The following is an 18,622-nucleotide window of genomic DNA, read 5'->3' as shown; positions in this document are numbered from 1 at the left end:
AATACTATGGGCAATTTAGCATGGCCAATTCAGCTGACCTACACATCTTTGGACTGTGGGAGGAAACTGGAGCATCCAGAGAAAACCCACTCAGACATGGGGAGAATGTGCAAATTCCACACATTCGTCTGAGACTGGAATCGAATCCGGGTGCTTGGTGCTGTGCGGCAGCAGTGCTAACCACTGAGCCATCATGCGGTTCCAGTTCATACACATGGAGTCACCACTCACTCAAACTCTGCCACAGCACACAGCTCATGGACTACAATTCAGTCAATGATACACTGCATGTATTACTTCCACTCAATAGTTCTTCCCTCTGGGCAATTTGGGATGGTGAATAAATGCTGGCTTAGCCAATGACACCTATATCTCATGAATGAGTAAAAGAAAATCCTCATCTTCCCAAATTATTGTCCCCTTCTGCTCTCTTTTGGATCTGGTGATGTGTCATGAGGTAGGTTTAATAAATTATGCCAGAGTTAAAGATTCCTGAGGAAATGTGAATATGTATGATAAATTTAACATTCAGTTTGAAAGGGAGGAACTTGGGTCAAAAACAATGCTAAGTTTAAATAAGGGAAATCACAAAGGAACAGGATCAGAATTAGTTAGAGTGGATTTGGAAAGTAGTTTAGCAACAAAGAGATTTAATGAAACATGGCAGATATTTAAGAAAATAGTTCATGGCCCACAGTAAAATATATCCCTGTCATGTCAGAAAGAACAACTCTAGGAAGGGAAAAAACCAATCACAGATCAAGGAGGTTAAAGATAGCATCAAATTAAAAAAAAACATACAATGTGGCAAAGGTTAGTGGTGAGCCAGAGGATTGGGAAAGTTTAAAAACCAACAAATGACAAGCAAAATCGTTATATAGAGACAGAAGATGTACTTTAAACATGCAAGTAACATGAAGATACACAGCAAGAGTATCTATAAATATATAAAAAGGAAGAGACAGACCAAAGTTAATGTAGGTCCCTTAGAGAACAAGGCTGAAGAAATAATAATGGGGAACCAGGAAATGGCAAAAGAGTTGAATTAATATTTTGTATTGGTCTTCTTAGTGGAAGATATTAACAGCAGTCCAAAATTACTGAATAATGAAGAGCCAAAAGAAGGAGACAAATAAATATAACAACTATCACTAGAGAAAAAGTGCTAGAGAAATTAATGGGGCTAAAAGCCAATAAGTCCTCTGGACTCAAAGGGATGCATCCTGACATATTAAAAGAAGTAGGTACAGACATAATGGTTGCACTGGTAATCTTCCAAGAATCCTTAGAGTACAGCAGGGAAGAGGTGACGCAAATGGAATGGTGGCCTTTATTTCAAAGAGAATGGGTTATAAAAATAGAGAAGCTTTGTTAAAACCATACAAGGCAGTAATCAGACCACAGCAGGAATACTGTGAACAATTTTGATCCCTTTATCTAAGGAAAAATATACGACATTAGAGGCAGAGTTCCTGATTCAGAGGTAGGGACTCTACCACTGACCACCTTAGTCCTTTATAAATAGAATAAACATCAGAGAAAGCTCAACAAATATTTATGTTAATACCTTTGTTATTTTATTTTCAGAAGATGCTCCATCAGAAGGAACAAATTCTCTGGGAAAAAAAGAACAATATATAAATACATATTTTTATTTTGGCTCATGTACTACATAATAGGTAAATGATCATTCAAATATCAAGCAACCATAAGTCATGACTCATTCTCTTAGATTTCATCTTGCACAAAAGGAATTATATTAAATGCAACAGGAACATTAGTTATAGTCAATATATACATTACTCCATTCAGTATTGTAACAATAAAATATCTCAAGCACTTCACTGTCAACTTTAAGATAAGTATCTATTTGTGAGTTCATGCTTCTGCACCACTTAAATTCATTTTTCCTGAGTTTGATGAATTTAGTTAGGTCAAAATCTTACTCATAACTTGCACATAATTTGGAAGTTAGGTCCTGTGTCTCAGAAGAATGGTTTTCTGCATTCAGATGTCACCTCCTATTAACTGAACATGAAACAGCACTTCAAAAGTGATCATGTTGAACTTTTAAGCCACATGATCTAATCTAGAGCCAAATTTATGTGATGAGCAGTCTTCAAATAAGGAAGAGGAATTGATAGAAATTCTGCTGAATTTAATTTTTAGGGGAGTTGGGATGCCGATTTTTTGAAGTATTTTCTTCCTTCTCATTTTCCTTTTCTGTGTCTTGCTACATTTCCATAACAGTGTGCTGGAGGCATGTTTTTGGGATATTCCAATGCCTTCAACAGCCCTGTAATCAGTCACTCTCTGATGTGGAACAGCAGATGTGATAAGACTTCTGGCAATTTCCCTGTCTTATGATGATTAAACACTGAGCCTTTGCCAGACAGGTACAAGAAGGGCAATCAGTAACTCAATGTTACTGAAGAATATGCACAAATTCTTTACTTCAACAAATTCTTTACTTACGATTACTGCAAATCGTAATTTATGAGCACCACATGTGTTACCTTGGGCTTTTTCAATGGCACAACAATTATATATGTTAATTGATTGTAGGTTCGTAGAAATTACACGAAATGTTATGATTTGAAATGCAATAAATGGGTCACGCTATTGTTCTATTAGTTCTTCCGACATAAAAGATAACATGCCACTGCTGTCAGGCAATATTAGAACACATACTGCTCAAATAAATTAATAATAAAATTGAAAAATCTGGAAACACTCGGCAATTCTGACAACATGGACTGGATTTGATGCAGCCCACTGTAGTGGAAAACATAGTGACCAGGCCGACCTAATCATGAGAGAGGGCCTACAACAGTCTCTCTGATAAAGGAAGGGGCCAGATGCAGCCAACAAACGTCTTCTGGCTGCTGATAATGGGATGACAATGAGGTTCATATATGATGGCACAACTTTGATTGGTCCTTAGTGAGCAGGACTTCTGCCACAGTGGTCCTTAAGTGTAGGGGAGGCCTGATGATTGCTACTTAAGTGACTGAACAGCACTTGATTCTTTTGGGCCTCCCACCCTGAACTGATTTTTCTGATTGAAATGGACAGTAACATTTACAGACAAATTTATTAAGCACACCCAAGCCCCCTTTGGTTTTCTTCCCTTACTCTTATGGATGTGACAGGTATGAGGGTACTGTTCCAAATTGTTAGTGATGTTCCTCAAATCAGTTCCTCAATGGTACTCCGTCCAGTGGGGAATACCTCTACTAGCTGACAAAAACTCAGCTCGTGTGGAAACAGAAACAGAATTAATGTTTCAGGTGGATGGCGTTTCACTGGAACCTGTCGCTACTTAACATACACCAATTCCCTTGGAGATAATAAAAGTAAGACTTTTAATAACTCAAAAACAGCCTCCTATCATATATCAACACTTGACAAAATCCCTACGTTATTCAGAATTAAAAATTAAGTTAACTTGTGTCTGTGTAATTTGTGACACATTGATTGAGAAATTTGGTGCAAAAAATTTGCATGGAACAAAGTAGCTGATGTAAGATAAGAAAATGTGACCCAGACAGTGCAACAAACCACAAGTGAGACATATTGTTTTTCTAAAATTGGGTGAGTCAGAGAGATGGAAGAAAAGTAGTTGGGGAGAGTAAGGAAATGGCAGAAATACTACACACGAATTCTGCTTCAGTTATCAGAGGGTGGAAATTAAGACTTGATATATATGAAGTGGGTGTGGAACATGGAGTTTATTAATCAGAAGTGGCATAATTTAAGAAATGACTCAAATCTAAGGTAGACATTTACTAAGAGGAAAATGCTGCATTTGTAAAAGAATCCAATTTAAGTGACAACAATTTAAGGGTGTTAGGTGTAACTGTTAGTCTAATATTAAAGCACGATTCAAAAACAATAGAAGAGATGTGAGAATTGTATTCCTGCTGTGGTATGGAGGATGAAGAGCTACACTCATGAAGGTTTAAGACATGAGAATAAGATCAGTTAACTTGCCATAAGACAGGTTTGATCCTTAGTTTCTGGCAAATAATTGATTTAGCTGAACTGAGTGAGGAATTAGTTTCTTTAGCTTCAATGTCCCCATTCATAGAAGAAAAATACTTTGCTACAGGTACTTCCGGCTAGAAATGGATGTTGGAAAAGGTTTGGTTCAGTTGTCATGACTCAGAGTCATAAACTTTGATGGCATTTCAATGTTTAGGCTGACAGAGTAATAAGGCTTATTATGCAAACAATCAGATTATCGAACATCACTAACAATTTGGAACAGTACCCTCATACCTGTCACATCCATAAGAGTAAGAGAAGAAAACTAAAAGGGGCTGGGGTGTGCTTAATAAATTTGACTGTAAATGTTACTGTCCATTTCGATCAGAAAAATCATAGGTTAATGATATCAGTCAGGTACTGTGGAGGTCACAAAAATGGTTTCAATATTGCCATATTAACGAGGAAATACATAGATAATTCAGTTCTATGCCATTAATGAAAATGTATATTAAAAACCACTGAATTTCAGTGGAGTCAGTTTCAGGAAAAAGTGTCTTAAGTATATTTATTTCAACACCTAAACACATAATTAGATCTGAAAAGTCTTACTGGTCAACAGTGACAAGTAGAAGTCAATCTAAATAACAAAATTAGTGTCACTAAGTAAATTTTAGTTGATAGATCAAAGCTCTGGCTTTCGCTCCATCATAAAAAGTTTAAAAAATGCAATTAGACATTCAGTAGAACACGCAGTGCAGAAACATAGAAAATAGGAACAGGAGTAGGCCTATTCTACCATTCAATATAATCATGGCTGATCATCCTACTCAGTACCCTGTTCCCACTTTCCCCTCATAGCCCTTAGCCTTGGACCCTTTAGCCTAAGAACTACATCTAACTCTGTTTAAAGACTCTGTCAAATAACTGCCCCGTAGAATGTATATTTTAAAAAATGCAATTAAACTTAAAAGGTTAAATACAACTATCAAACATTCTTGAATGGCTGGTTAATGCAATGAATAGTGATGAGATCAAAGGGGCTCCTTGGAATGGGCAAAGGGGAGCAAGTTCTGAAAATACAGCAAGAATTGAAAAACTGGAATTCTAACATGAGGAAATAACTTACCAATTTTGCCCTTAAGCTGTAAACGGCACCGTCAGAAACTGACTACCTTAATTCAAAGCATTTCTATCTCATTATTAGCCCATTGCACCTCATTTCTACAAGACTTCCAATTCAACTCCCCTTCTCAGACATTCATCAAGCTATCTTCATCACACATGCTCCATAAACATTGTCCTCCCCCACTTTTCATCCACTCAAATTAAAATCAGCAAACCACAGCATCATACGTTCTCTTGGTCCAACACTCTGAAACCTTCAGAACTTCATTTCAGAACTCAAGAACTATTATGATTTGCATGCATCTGCCAAGTTACTTTAAGTACAGGGATACACATGCATCTCATGCATCTACACAGGATGGTTTCATTTCTTACCAGTCATTCTGCATTCACTTGGAGGCCACCAGCCTCTGTGGTTTGCAGCGCATTTTAGCACACAGGCTCTTCAGTTCTAAATTATAGACTGCTAGTTTCCATGTCTTGCATTGCTTTTAGAGAAGAGGGACGGGCAGGCAACTTGTCACATTTCAGAGCATTGTACAGTCAAGGGGTGTGCATGTTACTGTACAACACAATGCTACATCAATGTCACACCAGTACATGAAATTGTTGGAAAAGCTCAGCAGATCTGGTAGTACCTGTGGAGAGAAATCAGAGTGGATGTTGCAGGTCGAGTGACCCTTCCTCAGAACATGTTCCAGCAATTTCTGTTTTGGTTTCTGATTTATAGCATCCGCAGTTCTTTCAGTTCTTGGCAATGTTAGGTGTGTGATTGATTTACTTAGTAAAATCATTTAGTTTGCACTTTTGAACTTTGGCTTATATGTTTTCTATGTATTTGAGGGTGTTTAACCATAAACTCGGATACATTTCCGTAAAATTGGTCATTCATTTTAAAACACAGTATTAGAGAGAGACTCCCTAAAGAGTATGTGTTTTAGTTATATTGGGAGAGTTTATGAGTGAACAAAGTAAACAGTGTAGCATTATGCTTTCCGATACAAGATATTTTGAGGTCTTAGGAGAAACATCCGTAGTTGAGAAAAAGGTGTTCTGATTTCAATTTGGAATAGTTTACAGAAGACAGTTGATTGAAGTTACAGTTAAGTCCTTTGGATTTGAACAAGATGGAAATTCTTCCTGGTGTGGGTAAAGGTGTAAAGTTGTGTTATAGAGTCATACATCATGGGAACAGACCCTTTGGTCCAAGTCGACCATAATCCTAAACTAGTCCCATCTGCGGGCACTTGGCCCATATCCCTCCAAACATTTCTTATTCATGTACTTATCCTAATGTCTTTTAAATGTTGTAATGGTACCTGCATCGACCACCTCCTCGGGACATTCTTTCCACACACGAACCACTTTCTACGTAAAAAAAATTGCCCCTCATGTCTTTTTAAAATCTTTCTCCTCACCTTAAAAATATGCCCCCAATCTTGAAATCTCCCACCCTAGGCAAAAGACACCTGCTATTCACCTCATGATTTTATAAACCTCTGTAAGGTTACCCCTCAACCTCCAATGCTCCAGTGAAAAATATCCCAGCCAATCCAGCCTCTCCTTGAAACTCAAACTCTCCATTCCCAGCAACATCCTGGTAAATCTTTTCTGACCCCTCTCTGCCTGAACATTATCCTTCCTATAACAGGGAGACCAGAACTGGACAAAGTACTGCAGAAGAAGCCTCAACAACACATTTTTTTCCCTTAATGAGTCATGTGAGGAATAGAGTAAAATGGAAATAGATGAATGAGTATTGATGCAGGATCAGCAAAACTGATGAAGGTCCCTCAGAAATTGAATAGGAAGTGCAATGGAAAGGAAGTTTTGGTAGTTCGGAGAATAAGGTGGCTCAGAGCAATTAGGTGGATATAGTGTATGGAATAGTGAAAATTGTAGTCATGAGCCTATATGAGAGGCATGTGCAATGACAGAGTTAGGGTGAGTGGACACCCTGTGAGTGAGATAGGGAGAAAATACTGGGATTGTAGAGCACATAAGATCATTGACCTTCTTCCAGCACTATTGTGTGTTCTTTTTAACCTCAGTCACCTAAGCCACCATCTCGGTCCAGACTGACTGTGCCTAGTTGGGTCAAGCTTTGTTTGGCAACCTGCAGAAAAAAACACTGCCTTCCTCTCCACTACCCCACCCACCAGAACCTTCAGATTCCTGTTAGTGAAGCAGAGAGCTAACTTACTTTGTTGGGCCTTGTCCTCTGTGTTAATGCCGCAGCACCCAGTCTGACAGACACTTACTGGATTGAAGCATTTGAAGTGGTGTGTAACTGGAGTTTAGATATAGTGCCACAGAGTGAACACAAGATACCTTATGTTCACTCTGCCACGTGCTTTCACAGCCCAGATTCATAAAGTGAAGCGCAGAAGATCGCATGGGAAAAGTTGCAGTGAACAATGGCAGCAGGGGCACTTGACCTTCATTCAACAAACACTAGCACAAAACGGGAAAACTGTTGTCTTCTCCAGAAATGTGTCGAGACTATGTAATGTGTAATGTACAATGGCCCGAAAGTGAATGGTTTTCCCACCTTATTCAGATAGAACAGAATTGTTGGTATAAGAGATGGGAGTAGAATCTCATAATAAATTGGTTGAGAATTAAGTACAGGTTGAGGCTGAGGCTCATGCATGTTTGCATTTTAGCTTGCTGAGCTATTCCTTGGTCAGGATGTCAAACTTGAAACTTTCACTTGGTGCAACAAAACTTTACATGAAGAAAACACTTAAAGTACATTATTCCTGCACAGATAATTAATTAACGTTGTTCAATGAGTAATTATCTTACCTCATTTTCTCATCATTCATAGCAACTGTTCCAAGATATGATAATGATTGAGACAGCATTTCTTCTTGCCCCTTCTAGACACATAACCAAACAATCTTCTTAATCATTTAATAGGCAACAAAATATGAAGACAGTAATAGATAATCACAAAATCTGATGTTAAATTTGGATGTTATGTAAATTAGAAGAAGGTGGAAAGCAAACTCAATAAACTTGAGTCAATATAAATACATGTTTTTAAAAGTGGAAGCAAAATACAAATGAAATTTTTGTTCAAAATACAATGTTAATTACAAAAAGTATTTTTTCTTTTATATATCTATCAACATGGGGCTGTTGAGTCGGGAGGTTTTGAACATTATGTATCCTCCTATAGTTTCTTTCCCTTTTAAGATGCAGCTAACCAAAAAAAAATTCAACAGAGACAAAAGAATTAAAGAATTTGTTTTCTAGGATCATTTCTATCAGTATGTATTATTAAGATATTCAGGCACTTGCAACTGACATGAAGTTCAGGAATAGCGTCATTTAAGACCTCCAGTTTTCAGCTGCGGTTTTCTAATTCCCAGAAACAGGGAAGGGCAGTGGACAGTAATAAATGCAGAATCACAGCTGAAATAACACTGCTGTTAAAATTTTGATTAGCTTATTCAGGGAAAACTCTCAATGTTTTGCCAATCCTATTGCTAAGATAATCAACAGGGGGTATTTAGCCCTTCATGTAATTACTTGCTCTCATTTCCTAAGACCATGGCCCAATATTTAAGGGGGAGGAAGGGAATTGGACAGGCAAAACAGAAGGAGAGTCAGTCTATCATGGCAGAAGTTCTGTTTAAGGGAACCAGATGAACACTGCTGCTATTCATGGCCCATCTCGTTATACTGCAGAAAACACCTATCTGTATCAACAGCCTTGGGAAATACAGCAAGCAAGTACAAAATCACAATGAGGATCCCAGCCTAATACGGCACGTAATTTAATTATGGTGAACAGTCCTGCATCTTAAAATGGCAACAGGTTCACATGTGGCAGATTGGAAACGTGGTATCCCTCCAACTATTCAGAGAGGATAGAAATTCAATCACCTCCCTACCAACTCCTTAGGTCTTACCAGGACATTCACCCAACAAAACTGTGAAAATCAGTAACTCACTGTATAGGGAGTAATCAGATCAAATTCACTTTCTGTTAATCCATAAAACAGTGGTTTACAGAAACATGTCTTTTGAAACCAGTTTTGATGATACATTGTGACCCAATTGTGAAAATAATAATTCATTATTTTGTAATTCCTCCACAATGAGCAGCACTTTGCAATGTTGACACTTAAAAGACTCCTAAAGACTAAAAAGATTGTGCCCAATATCCAAACCAATCCACATCCCTCAAGGAACGGTCAGATCATTTGGTCCTTAACACAATACATTTTGTGGGAATTTGCTGCACTTAAATTACCTGCTACATCTTTTACATTTTAAGTGACTACACTTGAAAATAATTTCTTTAGCTGTAAAGCACATAAAGGTGCTTAAAAATGCAAGTCATTTTCTTTCTTTAATCAGAGATGTGAGATTTAATCTCAATTTAAATTTGTGCTCGAATTTCTTACAGAGAAAGAATTTCAAATCAGATAACTTTTCCATTTGATTGGTCAAAAACTGGTAATGTTTGCATATCGTTCATCATGCTTGCTATTGATTTGAGGTCATATCCATATAACTGTTGTATCTTCAGAATAGGTGAAATTTAGGGAAGAATATTTCCAATAGTGATAGCACCACAATTCAAAATAGTCTCCTATTCTGCAATTAAACTTACCATGACTTCTTCAGCTTGACGGACCAGATCAGCTGTCTTTGCTTCCAGTTCTGCATTTAATCTCCTAATTAAATACAATTTTTTAAATACAAATTAAGTTTAGCTCTACAGCTCTATAACATTTAGGCGTATACTCATTTATTTATTGCATATTTACAGTAACATTTCAGATTGTAGACCATAATGTTGGTGTTTATTGCAGGGGATAAGCTTTTTTCTTATTCATTCACAGGATGTGGGCATCATTTATTGCCCAAAGGGCAGTTAAGAGTCAACCACATTTCTGTGTGTCTGGAGTCACATGTAGTCAAGACCAGGTAAGGATGTCAGTTTCCTTCCCTATTAGAGGATTAGAGAACCAGATATATTTTTCTGACAATCAACATGGTCATCAGTAGACTCCTAATTCTAGATTATTATTGGATTCAAATTCCACCATCTGCCATGGAAGGACTCATACCCATATCCCCAGAACATTACTTGGACCTCAGCATTATCACTGGACTGATAATCCAATTAGGCCATCATCACCTCCTATTTTACAAATACTACACAGAGTTTTTGTCTCGGAAGACTTTACTATAGCGAACATTCATGCATTAATTCCTAGAATGAGGAATCCTAGCTGAATAAAATGGATTTATGCTCTCTGCACTTTAGAAGAGTAAGAGGTGATCTCGTTGAAACATACAAGATTCTAGAGGGGAGTTGTGGACATTCTATTTCTGAATGTATTCAAAGCTGAGACAGACAAGATTTTTGGCCTTAGGGAATCAAGGAAAATTGGGCTGAAAATGAAGTTGTAGTCGAAGGTCAGCCACTATCATACTGAAAGATAGGAAAGGCTCAATTGATTACATGGTCTCCTCTTATTTCTTATGTGTGATACGTAGATTAATGTACAAGTTATTCTTACTTGTATTCTTCTTCTTTGGCCAGTAAATCTCCTGCAGACAAATTTCGTATCGAAGCTGAGGAGGGGTGCGAGGCTGATTTACTAGACATAGCTTTCTTTGTCTAGATTTAAAAGCAATTCAAATTAATTGTAAGGGAATACATCTTAAAGATATAGCAAACTATTCTTCATGTGAACATCAAAAGACTAGTTTGAGTGAACACAAAAATATATGTAGCAGGTTCTTCTGCACTTTGATGTCGAGTTATAGAGCTAGACAGCAAGGTCCAATTCATCCATGGCGACCAGATATTCTAAATTAATCTAGTCCCATTTGCAGAACTTAGCGCATATCCCTCTAAACCTTTCCTATTCATATACCCATCCAGATGCCTCTTAAATGTTGTAATTTTACCAGCCTCCACCACTTCCTCTGGCAGCTCATTCCAGACACGCACCACCCTTTGCATGGAAAAGTTACCCTCAGGCCCCTTTTAAATCTTTCCCTCTAGTTTGGGACTCCACTACCCTGGGGAAAAGACCTTGACTATTCAGCATATTTAAGCCCCTAATGTTTTTATAAACTTCTATGTCGCCCCTCAGCCTTCAACTCTCCAGGGAAAAGAGCCCCAGCCTATTCAGCCTCTCCACATAGCTCAAACCCTCCAACCCTGGCAACATCCTTGTAAATCTTTTGTGAACCCTTTCAAGTTTCACAACCTCCTCCCAATAGCACGGAGATCAGACTGAATGTCTTTTAAATGTTGCAATTGTACCAGCCTCCACCACTTCGTCTGGTAGCTCATTCCATACCAGCACCACCCTCTGGCTTTACACACTCTATCTTTACTGTCAATACCTGACATATACATCCTCCTTCTTCTTGACCACAATTTCAATTTCTCTACTCATCCAGCATTCCCTAAACCTCCCAGCCTTGTCTTCACCCTAACACGGAATATTATGTCTGCACTCTCATTACTTCATTTTTGAAGGCTTCCTATTTTCCAGCCGTCCCTCTACCTGCAAATATCTGCCCAAAATCAACTTTTGTAAGTTCCTGCTTAACACCATCAAAATTGGCCTTCCTCCAATTTAGAACTTATCCTTTTCTATTTCTATTTTGAAACTAATAGCTTCTCCAGTGACACCTCAGTCACCTGCGCTGCCTTATTTCGTAAGAGTAAGTCAAGTTTTGCTCCTTCTCAAGTACATCTACATACTGAATCAGGAAATGTTTTCGGACACACTTATTAAATTTCTCTCCCTTAACAGAATGGCCATCCCAGTCTACATTTGGAAAGTTAACATTACCACCTTATTATTCTAACAGATAGTTGAGACCTCCTTACAAATTTGCTTCTCAATTTCCTGCTGACTACTGGGGTGTCTATAACACAATCCCAATAACATGATCATCCCTTTTGTATTTCTCAGTTCTACCCAAATAACTTCCCTGGATGCACCCCCAAGAATATCCTCCCTAAATACAGCCGTAATGTTATCTCGAAACAAAAACGCTACTCCCTCTCTTCTCCACCTCCACACACACCCCTGCCCAACCCCTTTCAATCCTTCCTACAGCATCTACACCCTGGAATATTAAGCTGCCAGTCCTATCCATCCCGAGCCATGTTTCTATAATTGCTATGATATCTCGATCCCATGTTCCCAAACATGCCCTGAGTTCATATGTCTTCCCTGTTAGGCCTCTTGCATTGGATAAATGCAATCTAATTTATCAGTCCTACCTCATTCTCTGTATTGTTCTTGCATCCTCTGACTGTATGACTTGTTTCTTTTCCCAACAGCACCAGTCTCAGAATGATCTCTTTTCTCACTACCTGCCTGGGTATTCCCCACACCCCCTTATTAACTTAAATTCTCTGAGCAGCTCTAGCAAATCTCTCTGCCAGTATATTAATCCCCTTCCAATTTGGGTGCAATTGTCCTTCTTAGACAAGTCACTTCTACTCCAGAAGAGATTCCAATGATCCAAAATGTGAATCCTCTCCCTTCCACCAGCTCCTCAGCCAGGCATTCATCGACTCTATCCTCCTGTTCCTCCTCTCACTAGGTAAAGACACTGGGAGTAATCCAGACATTACTACCCTCAAGAACCTACTTTTTAAATTTTGCCTGATTTCCTATATTCTCTCCTCAGAACCTCATCCTTTTTTCATCCTATGTCATTAGTTCCAATGTATACACTCAGCTCCTGCTGTCTCTCACCCCTTTGAGAATATTCTGCACCCTCTCTGAGATATCCTTGATCCTGTCGCCTTGGAGGCAACATTCCATTCTGATGTTTTGTCACCAGCTGCAGAAACATCTGTCTGTGCCTCTAACTAGTGTGTCTGAGCCAGTCTTAGTACCAGAAACTTGGCTGTCCGTGCTACAGTCCCTTGAGTGCATCATCCCCTACATTTTGCAAAACAACATGCTTGTTTGAGATGTGGATAGCCGCAGGAGATTCCTGCACTACTACCTACCCCACCTCCCCTGGAGGTATCCCATTTACCTGACTGTATGGGCAGTTTTTCTCCCTTCCTGAAACTGCCATCCATCACACACTCTGGATCCTGTAAATTCCTCCTTGCCTGTAGGTGCCGCTCAGCCAATCCATGTGATCCGATAGACATAATCATCAGTAACATGGAAACACTCCCTAATCTCCCACATCTGACTGGAAGAGCACATCATTATAGTAAATACCATCTTTACACTTTAATAATCAACAGACTTCAGGAACTAAAACAGAACTAGAGGCTGAACAGGCTGGGGCTGTTCTCCCTGGAGCATCAGAGGCTAGGCGGTGACCTTATAGAGATTTAAAAAATTATAAAGGGCACAGATAGGATGAATAGACAAAGTATTTTGCCTGGGGTCAGGGAGTCCAGAACTAGAGGGCATAGGTTTAGGGTGAGAGGGGAAAGATTTAAAAGAGACCTAAGGGGCAACTTTTTCACACAGATGGTGGTACGTATATGGAATGAGCTGCCAGAGGAAGTGATGGAGGCTGGTACAATTGCAACATTTAAGAGGCATTTGGATGGGTATATGAAGAGGAAGGGTTTGGAGGGATATGGGCCGGGTGCTGGCAGGTGGGACTAGATTGGGTTGGGATATCTGGTCGGCATGGACGGGTTGGACGAAAGGGTCTGTTTCCATGCTGTACATCCCTATGACTATGATTTCTGATAGAAGTAGAGTCAGAGTGTGAGACTTAACCTGGTTCACAATAACAAATTATGAAATAGATTTGTGAAATCTGGCCCTTAAATCAACATACTTCTTCTATATTTCACATTTAAGAAATATATTCACCGATATTTTAGGCCACACTACACTTTCTATGTGTGTCGGTATGTAATTATTTTAATGAAGTACACACCATGGTAGCGGTGCACTTGTTTGGAGTGAGCCATCATTTTAAAGCAATCAGATTTCTACCAGAATGGGCCAAAGCCTTGCCATGAGGTGGGTGACACCCCCTTTACAAAACACAAGGTTTCATACAACCAGGGCAGCTCTGGCGGGAATGAAGCACCAGGTTCACCGGCCTCCCCATCCCCTCAGTCCCGCTCGCCCACCCCGGGGAACTCTTCATATCCCCGACCCCAATGCTCCTATTCCCCCGCCGCTTGCCCTCACCGTGAGCTGGGATTGCCGCCCCTCCATGGCAACCTCCTGCCCTGGTTTCCAAGGCGACGGAAAACCTCGCGAGAGCTGCAGCTGGAGGCGGGGCCGACGCTGGAGGCTGAGCTCAGGCTGTCCGTCCACGCCCACTGACAGACCGACCCCACCCTCAGCCCCAACACACTGACAGACCGACCCCACCCTCAGCCCCAACACACTGACAGACCGACCCCACCCTCAGCTCACACACACTGACAGAGTGGCCCACCCTCAGCTCACACACACTGACAGACCGACCCCACCCTCAGCCCCAACACACTGACAGACTGTCCCCACCCTCAGCCCACACACACTGACAGAGTGGCCCACCCTCAGCTCACACACACTGACAGACTGTCCCCACCCTCAGCTCACACACTGACAGACTGTCCCCACCCTCAGCCCCCACACACTGACAGACTGTCCCCACTCTCAGCTCACACACACTGACAAGAGTGACCCCACCCTCAGCTCACACACACTGACAAGAGTGACCCCACCCTCACCTCACCCACTGACAGACTGTCCCACCCTCAGCCGACACACACTGACAGACTGTTCCCACCCTCACTTCACCCACTGACAGACTGTCCCCACCCTCAGCCCCCACACACTGACAGACTGTCCCCACCCTCAGCTCACACACTGACAGAGTGTCCCACCCTCAGCCTACACACACTGACATAACACCCCACCCTCAGCTCACACCCACTGACAGATTGTCCCCACCCTCACCTCACACACACTGACAGACTGTCCCCACCCTCACTTCACCCACTGACAGACTGTTCCCACCCTCAGCCCCCACACACTGACAGACTGTCTTCATCCTCACCTCACACACTGACAGAGACTGTCCCACCCTCAGCCTACACACACTGACATAACACCCTACCCACAGCTCACACCCACTGACAGACTGTCCCCACCCTTACCTCACACACACTGACAGACTGTCCCCACCCTCAGCCCATACACACTGACAGCCTGTCCCCATCCTCACCTCACACACTGACAGACCGTTCCCTCCGTGACTACCTGGTCAGGTCCACACCCCCCTACGACCCACCCTCCCATTCTGGCACTTTTCCCTGCCATGGCAGGAACTGTAAAACCTGTGCCCACACCTCCTCCCTCACCTCTATCCAAGGCCCTAAAGGAGCCTTCCACATCCATCAAAGTTTTACCTGCACATCCACTAATATCATTTATTGTATCCATTGCTCCTGATGCGGTCTCCTCTACATTGGGGAGACTGGGCACCTCCTAGCAGAGCGCTTTAGGGAACATCTCTGAGACACCCGCACCAATCAACCAAACTGCCCCGTGGCCCAACATTTCAACTCCCCCTCCTCAACTTGGAGGTCCTGGGCCTCCTTCACCGCCGCTCCCTCACCACCAGACGCCTGGAGGAAGAACGCCTCATCTTCCGCCTCGGAACACTTCAACCCCAGGGCATCAATGTGGACTTCAACAGCTTCCTCATTTCCCCTTCCCCTGTCTCATCCTAGTTTCAAACTTCCAGCTCAGCACTGTCCCCATGACTTGTCCGGACTTGTCCGACCTGCCTATCTCCTTTTCCACCTATCCACTCCACCCTCTCCTCCTTGACCTATCACTTTTATCTCCTCCCCCACTCACCCATTGTATTCTATGCTACTCTCTCAACACCCCCACCCTCCTCTAGCTTATCTCTCCATACTTCAGACTCACTGCCTTTATTCCTGATGAAGGGCTTTTGCCCGAAACGTCGATTTTGCTGCTCGTTGGATGCTGCCTGAACTGCTGTGCTCTTCCAGCACCACTAATCCAGTATTTGGTTTTCAGCATCTGCAGTCATTGTTTTTACCTTGTCCCCACCCACAGCCCACACACTGACAGACTGTCCCCACCCTCAGCTCACACACACTGACAGACTGTCCCCATCCTCACCTCACACACTGACAGCATATCCCCATCCTCACCTCACACACTGACAGCATATCCCCATCCTCACCTCACACCCACTGACAGACTGTCCCCACCCTTAGCTCACACACACTGACAGACTGTCTCCACCATCCCTCAGTCCACACATTGACAGACAGACTCCCCTGCCACGCTCACACACTATCAGATTGTCCCTCCCACCCTCAGACCACACACTGACAGACTGTCCCTCTCTCCCTCCAACAGTATATTGACTGGCAGTCTGTCCTTTGTTCCAACTCATGGTCTGAAAGTCCATAGACTAAACATCTACCTCTCCTTCCAACAACACATAGACTGATTATTGATAGTCTATTCCTCTCTTCAAAAGCCCATGGACTGAAAGCCGATATGCGACCATCTGTTCCTCTCTTTAACTGCCCTGCACTCAGACTGTCAACACCGTGTCACCTGATGGGAAACAAACAAACTTATCCATCCCTATCCACTCTCCTCACAATCCTTTCACAGGAATTTAGACCATTATTACAGGAAACAAGTAACACTGATTATTAACAAGTTCAGTTCGCACTGGGAGCTACAGGTCCCAGAGTGCCTCATGTATGGCCTCACAAGCTTAGGGAGAAAGAGATTACTGATTTGAATCTTACACATTTAATAACATTACCTCTCAACACTTTTTCATTAGTTGTGTTGAATTTTCTGGAAGTCAAACTAGCTCAAAGAGAACAGTGATGGCAAATTAGATTTCATGAGAGGCTGAAGGCAGAATTTTAGATGTTCCAAAGTTTATGGAGGCTGGAGACAGCTAGGAAGGTTTGAGCAGTGATTCCTTTCTCATATCATTGACAAGTCAATTATTTATTGCCCATGAGACAACTGAGTATTTGTTAGGCCAATTTAGGTGGGGACTTGGTAGGTAAGAGTCAACCACAATCTGGAGTCACATATAAGCAGTCAAATTAGGACATTTGCTTCCTTCCCTAAAGTTCATTGGTGAAATAGTTTTCTTTGCAATACTCCAAAAGTTTCAAGCTCACCATATCAGCATTTTATTTCATATTTATTAAATACACTGAATTTAAAAGCCTTACCTCAGATATGAATTCATGATTCTGGACTAGTACTCTAAATCCCTGGTTTACTGGTACAGCAATCTAACCAATATAACCAACATGCTACCATAGTGCTATTGGAATGAGAGGTTTCATTCAGGGATGTAGGCATTGCTGACTCGGCCATTTATTGCCCATCCTAATTGACCAAAGGGCAGCTACAAGGTAGTCACATCACTGTGAGTCTGGAGTCACATGTAGACCAGACCAGTTAAGGACAGAGTGGTGGAAACAATGATAGATTAAATGTAGGGTTTGAAGTCAACTCTGGATTGAACAAAACACTCAGTTTCCATGCAATCTGCATGAGTGTGAGGAAGCAACAAGAAAGATTGATTTTGTGAACGACCAGGATGTAGTGTTTTTGTCAGGTAGTAAATTAGAACTTCAAGAAAGTCAAAGGCAGAGGTGAATCACTAAGGAGAAGGTACTGGAAAAGTGGAAAGGTCTGAAGGCAGATAAGTCACCCGGATTAGATGGACTACACCCAGGATTCTGAAGGAGATAGTTCAGGAGATTTTGGAGGCATTGATAGTGATCTTTCAGGAATCACTGGAATCAGGGAGAGTCCCCTGAAGGGTTGGAAAATGGCTAATGTAATACCCCTGTTTAAGAAGAGAGGAAGGCAGAAGACAGGAAGTTATAGGTTGGTTAGCCTGACCTCAGTCACTGGTAAGATTTCAGAGTTCATTATTAAGGATGAGATTGTGAAGTATTTGGAAGCAGATGGTAAATAGGGTTTCGTTAAAGGGACGTCATGCCTGACAAATTTATTAGAATTCTTTGAGGAGGTAACAAGGAAGTTAGTCAAAGTCAAGTCAATGGATGTAATATATTTGGATTTCCAGACGGCCTTTGAAAAGGAGTTGCATAGGATGGTGTTAAATCATAAAAGAGACAGGGTACTGGCATTGGTAGACGACTGGCTTACTGGTAGAAGTCAGAGAGTGGGGATAAAAGGGCGTTTTTCAGAATGGCAGCCAGTGACTAGTTGAGTTCTTCTGGGGTCAGTGCTGGGACCACAAGTATTCACATTATACGTTAAAGATCTGGATGAAGGAACTGAGAACAAGTTTGCAGATGGCACAAAGATAGATAAGGGACAGGTAATGTTGAGAAAGCAGAGGAGATGCAGAAGGATTTGGATAGGGAGCAAAAAATGTGGCAGATAGAATACAATGTGGGAAAATGAGGCTATGCACTTTGGTCAGAAGAATAGAGGCATAGGTTATTTTTTGAACAGGGATAAGCTTCAGGAATCTG

General features: G+C 41.4%; 1 protein-coding gene across 4 annotated transcripts in view; it reads right to left on the bottom strand.

The window, feature by feature from the left end:
- tex9 (testis expressed 9) overlaps positions 1-14,381 on the bottom strand; it is a 66,603-nt gene extending 52,222 nt beyond the window's left edge. Inside the window, exons 1-6 of one of the 4 annotated variants that reach the window (XM_072564991.1) lie at positions 14,292-14,322; positions 13,159-13,323; positions 10,659-10,759; positions 9,743-9,806; positions 7,924-7,997; positions 1,568-1,616 (exon numbers count right to left, since the gene is read on the bottom strand). In XM_072564991.1, coding sequence (XP_072421092.1) covers positions 1,568-1,616; positions 7,924-7,997; positions 9,743-9,806; positions 10,659-10,759; positions 13,159-13,200 — 330 coding nt within the window. In that variant the 5' untranslated portion in view covers positions 13,201-13,323; positions 14,292-14,322. Of the gene's footprint in view, positions 1-1,567; positions 1,617-7,923; positions 7,998-9,742; positions 9,807-10,658; positions 10,760-13,158; positions 13,324-14,031; positions 14,149-14,291 lie in introns of those variants that run through there. The other 3 variants (XM_072564992.1, XM_072564993.1, XM_072564994.1) reach the window with 3 other exon arrangements.
- Positions 14,382-18,622: the final 4,241 nt, after the last annotated feature.

This window comes from Chiloscyllium punctatum, chromosome 48 (genome assembly GCF_047496795.1).
Source record: "Chiloscyllium punctatum isolate Juve2018m chromosome 48, sChiPun1.3, whole genome shotgun sequence".
In the NCBI taxonomy this organism is placed as follows: Eukaryota; Metazoa; Chordata; class Chondrichthyes; order Orectolobiformes; family Hemiscylliidae; genus Chiloscyllium; species Chiloscyllium punctatum.
Note: the sequence above shows the minus strand (reverse complement) of the source record. Positions and strands in the feature narration are given on the sequence as shown.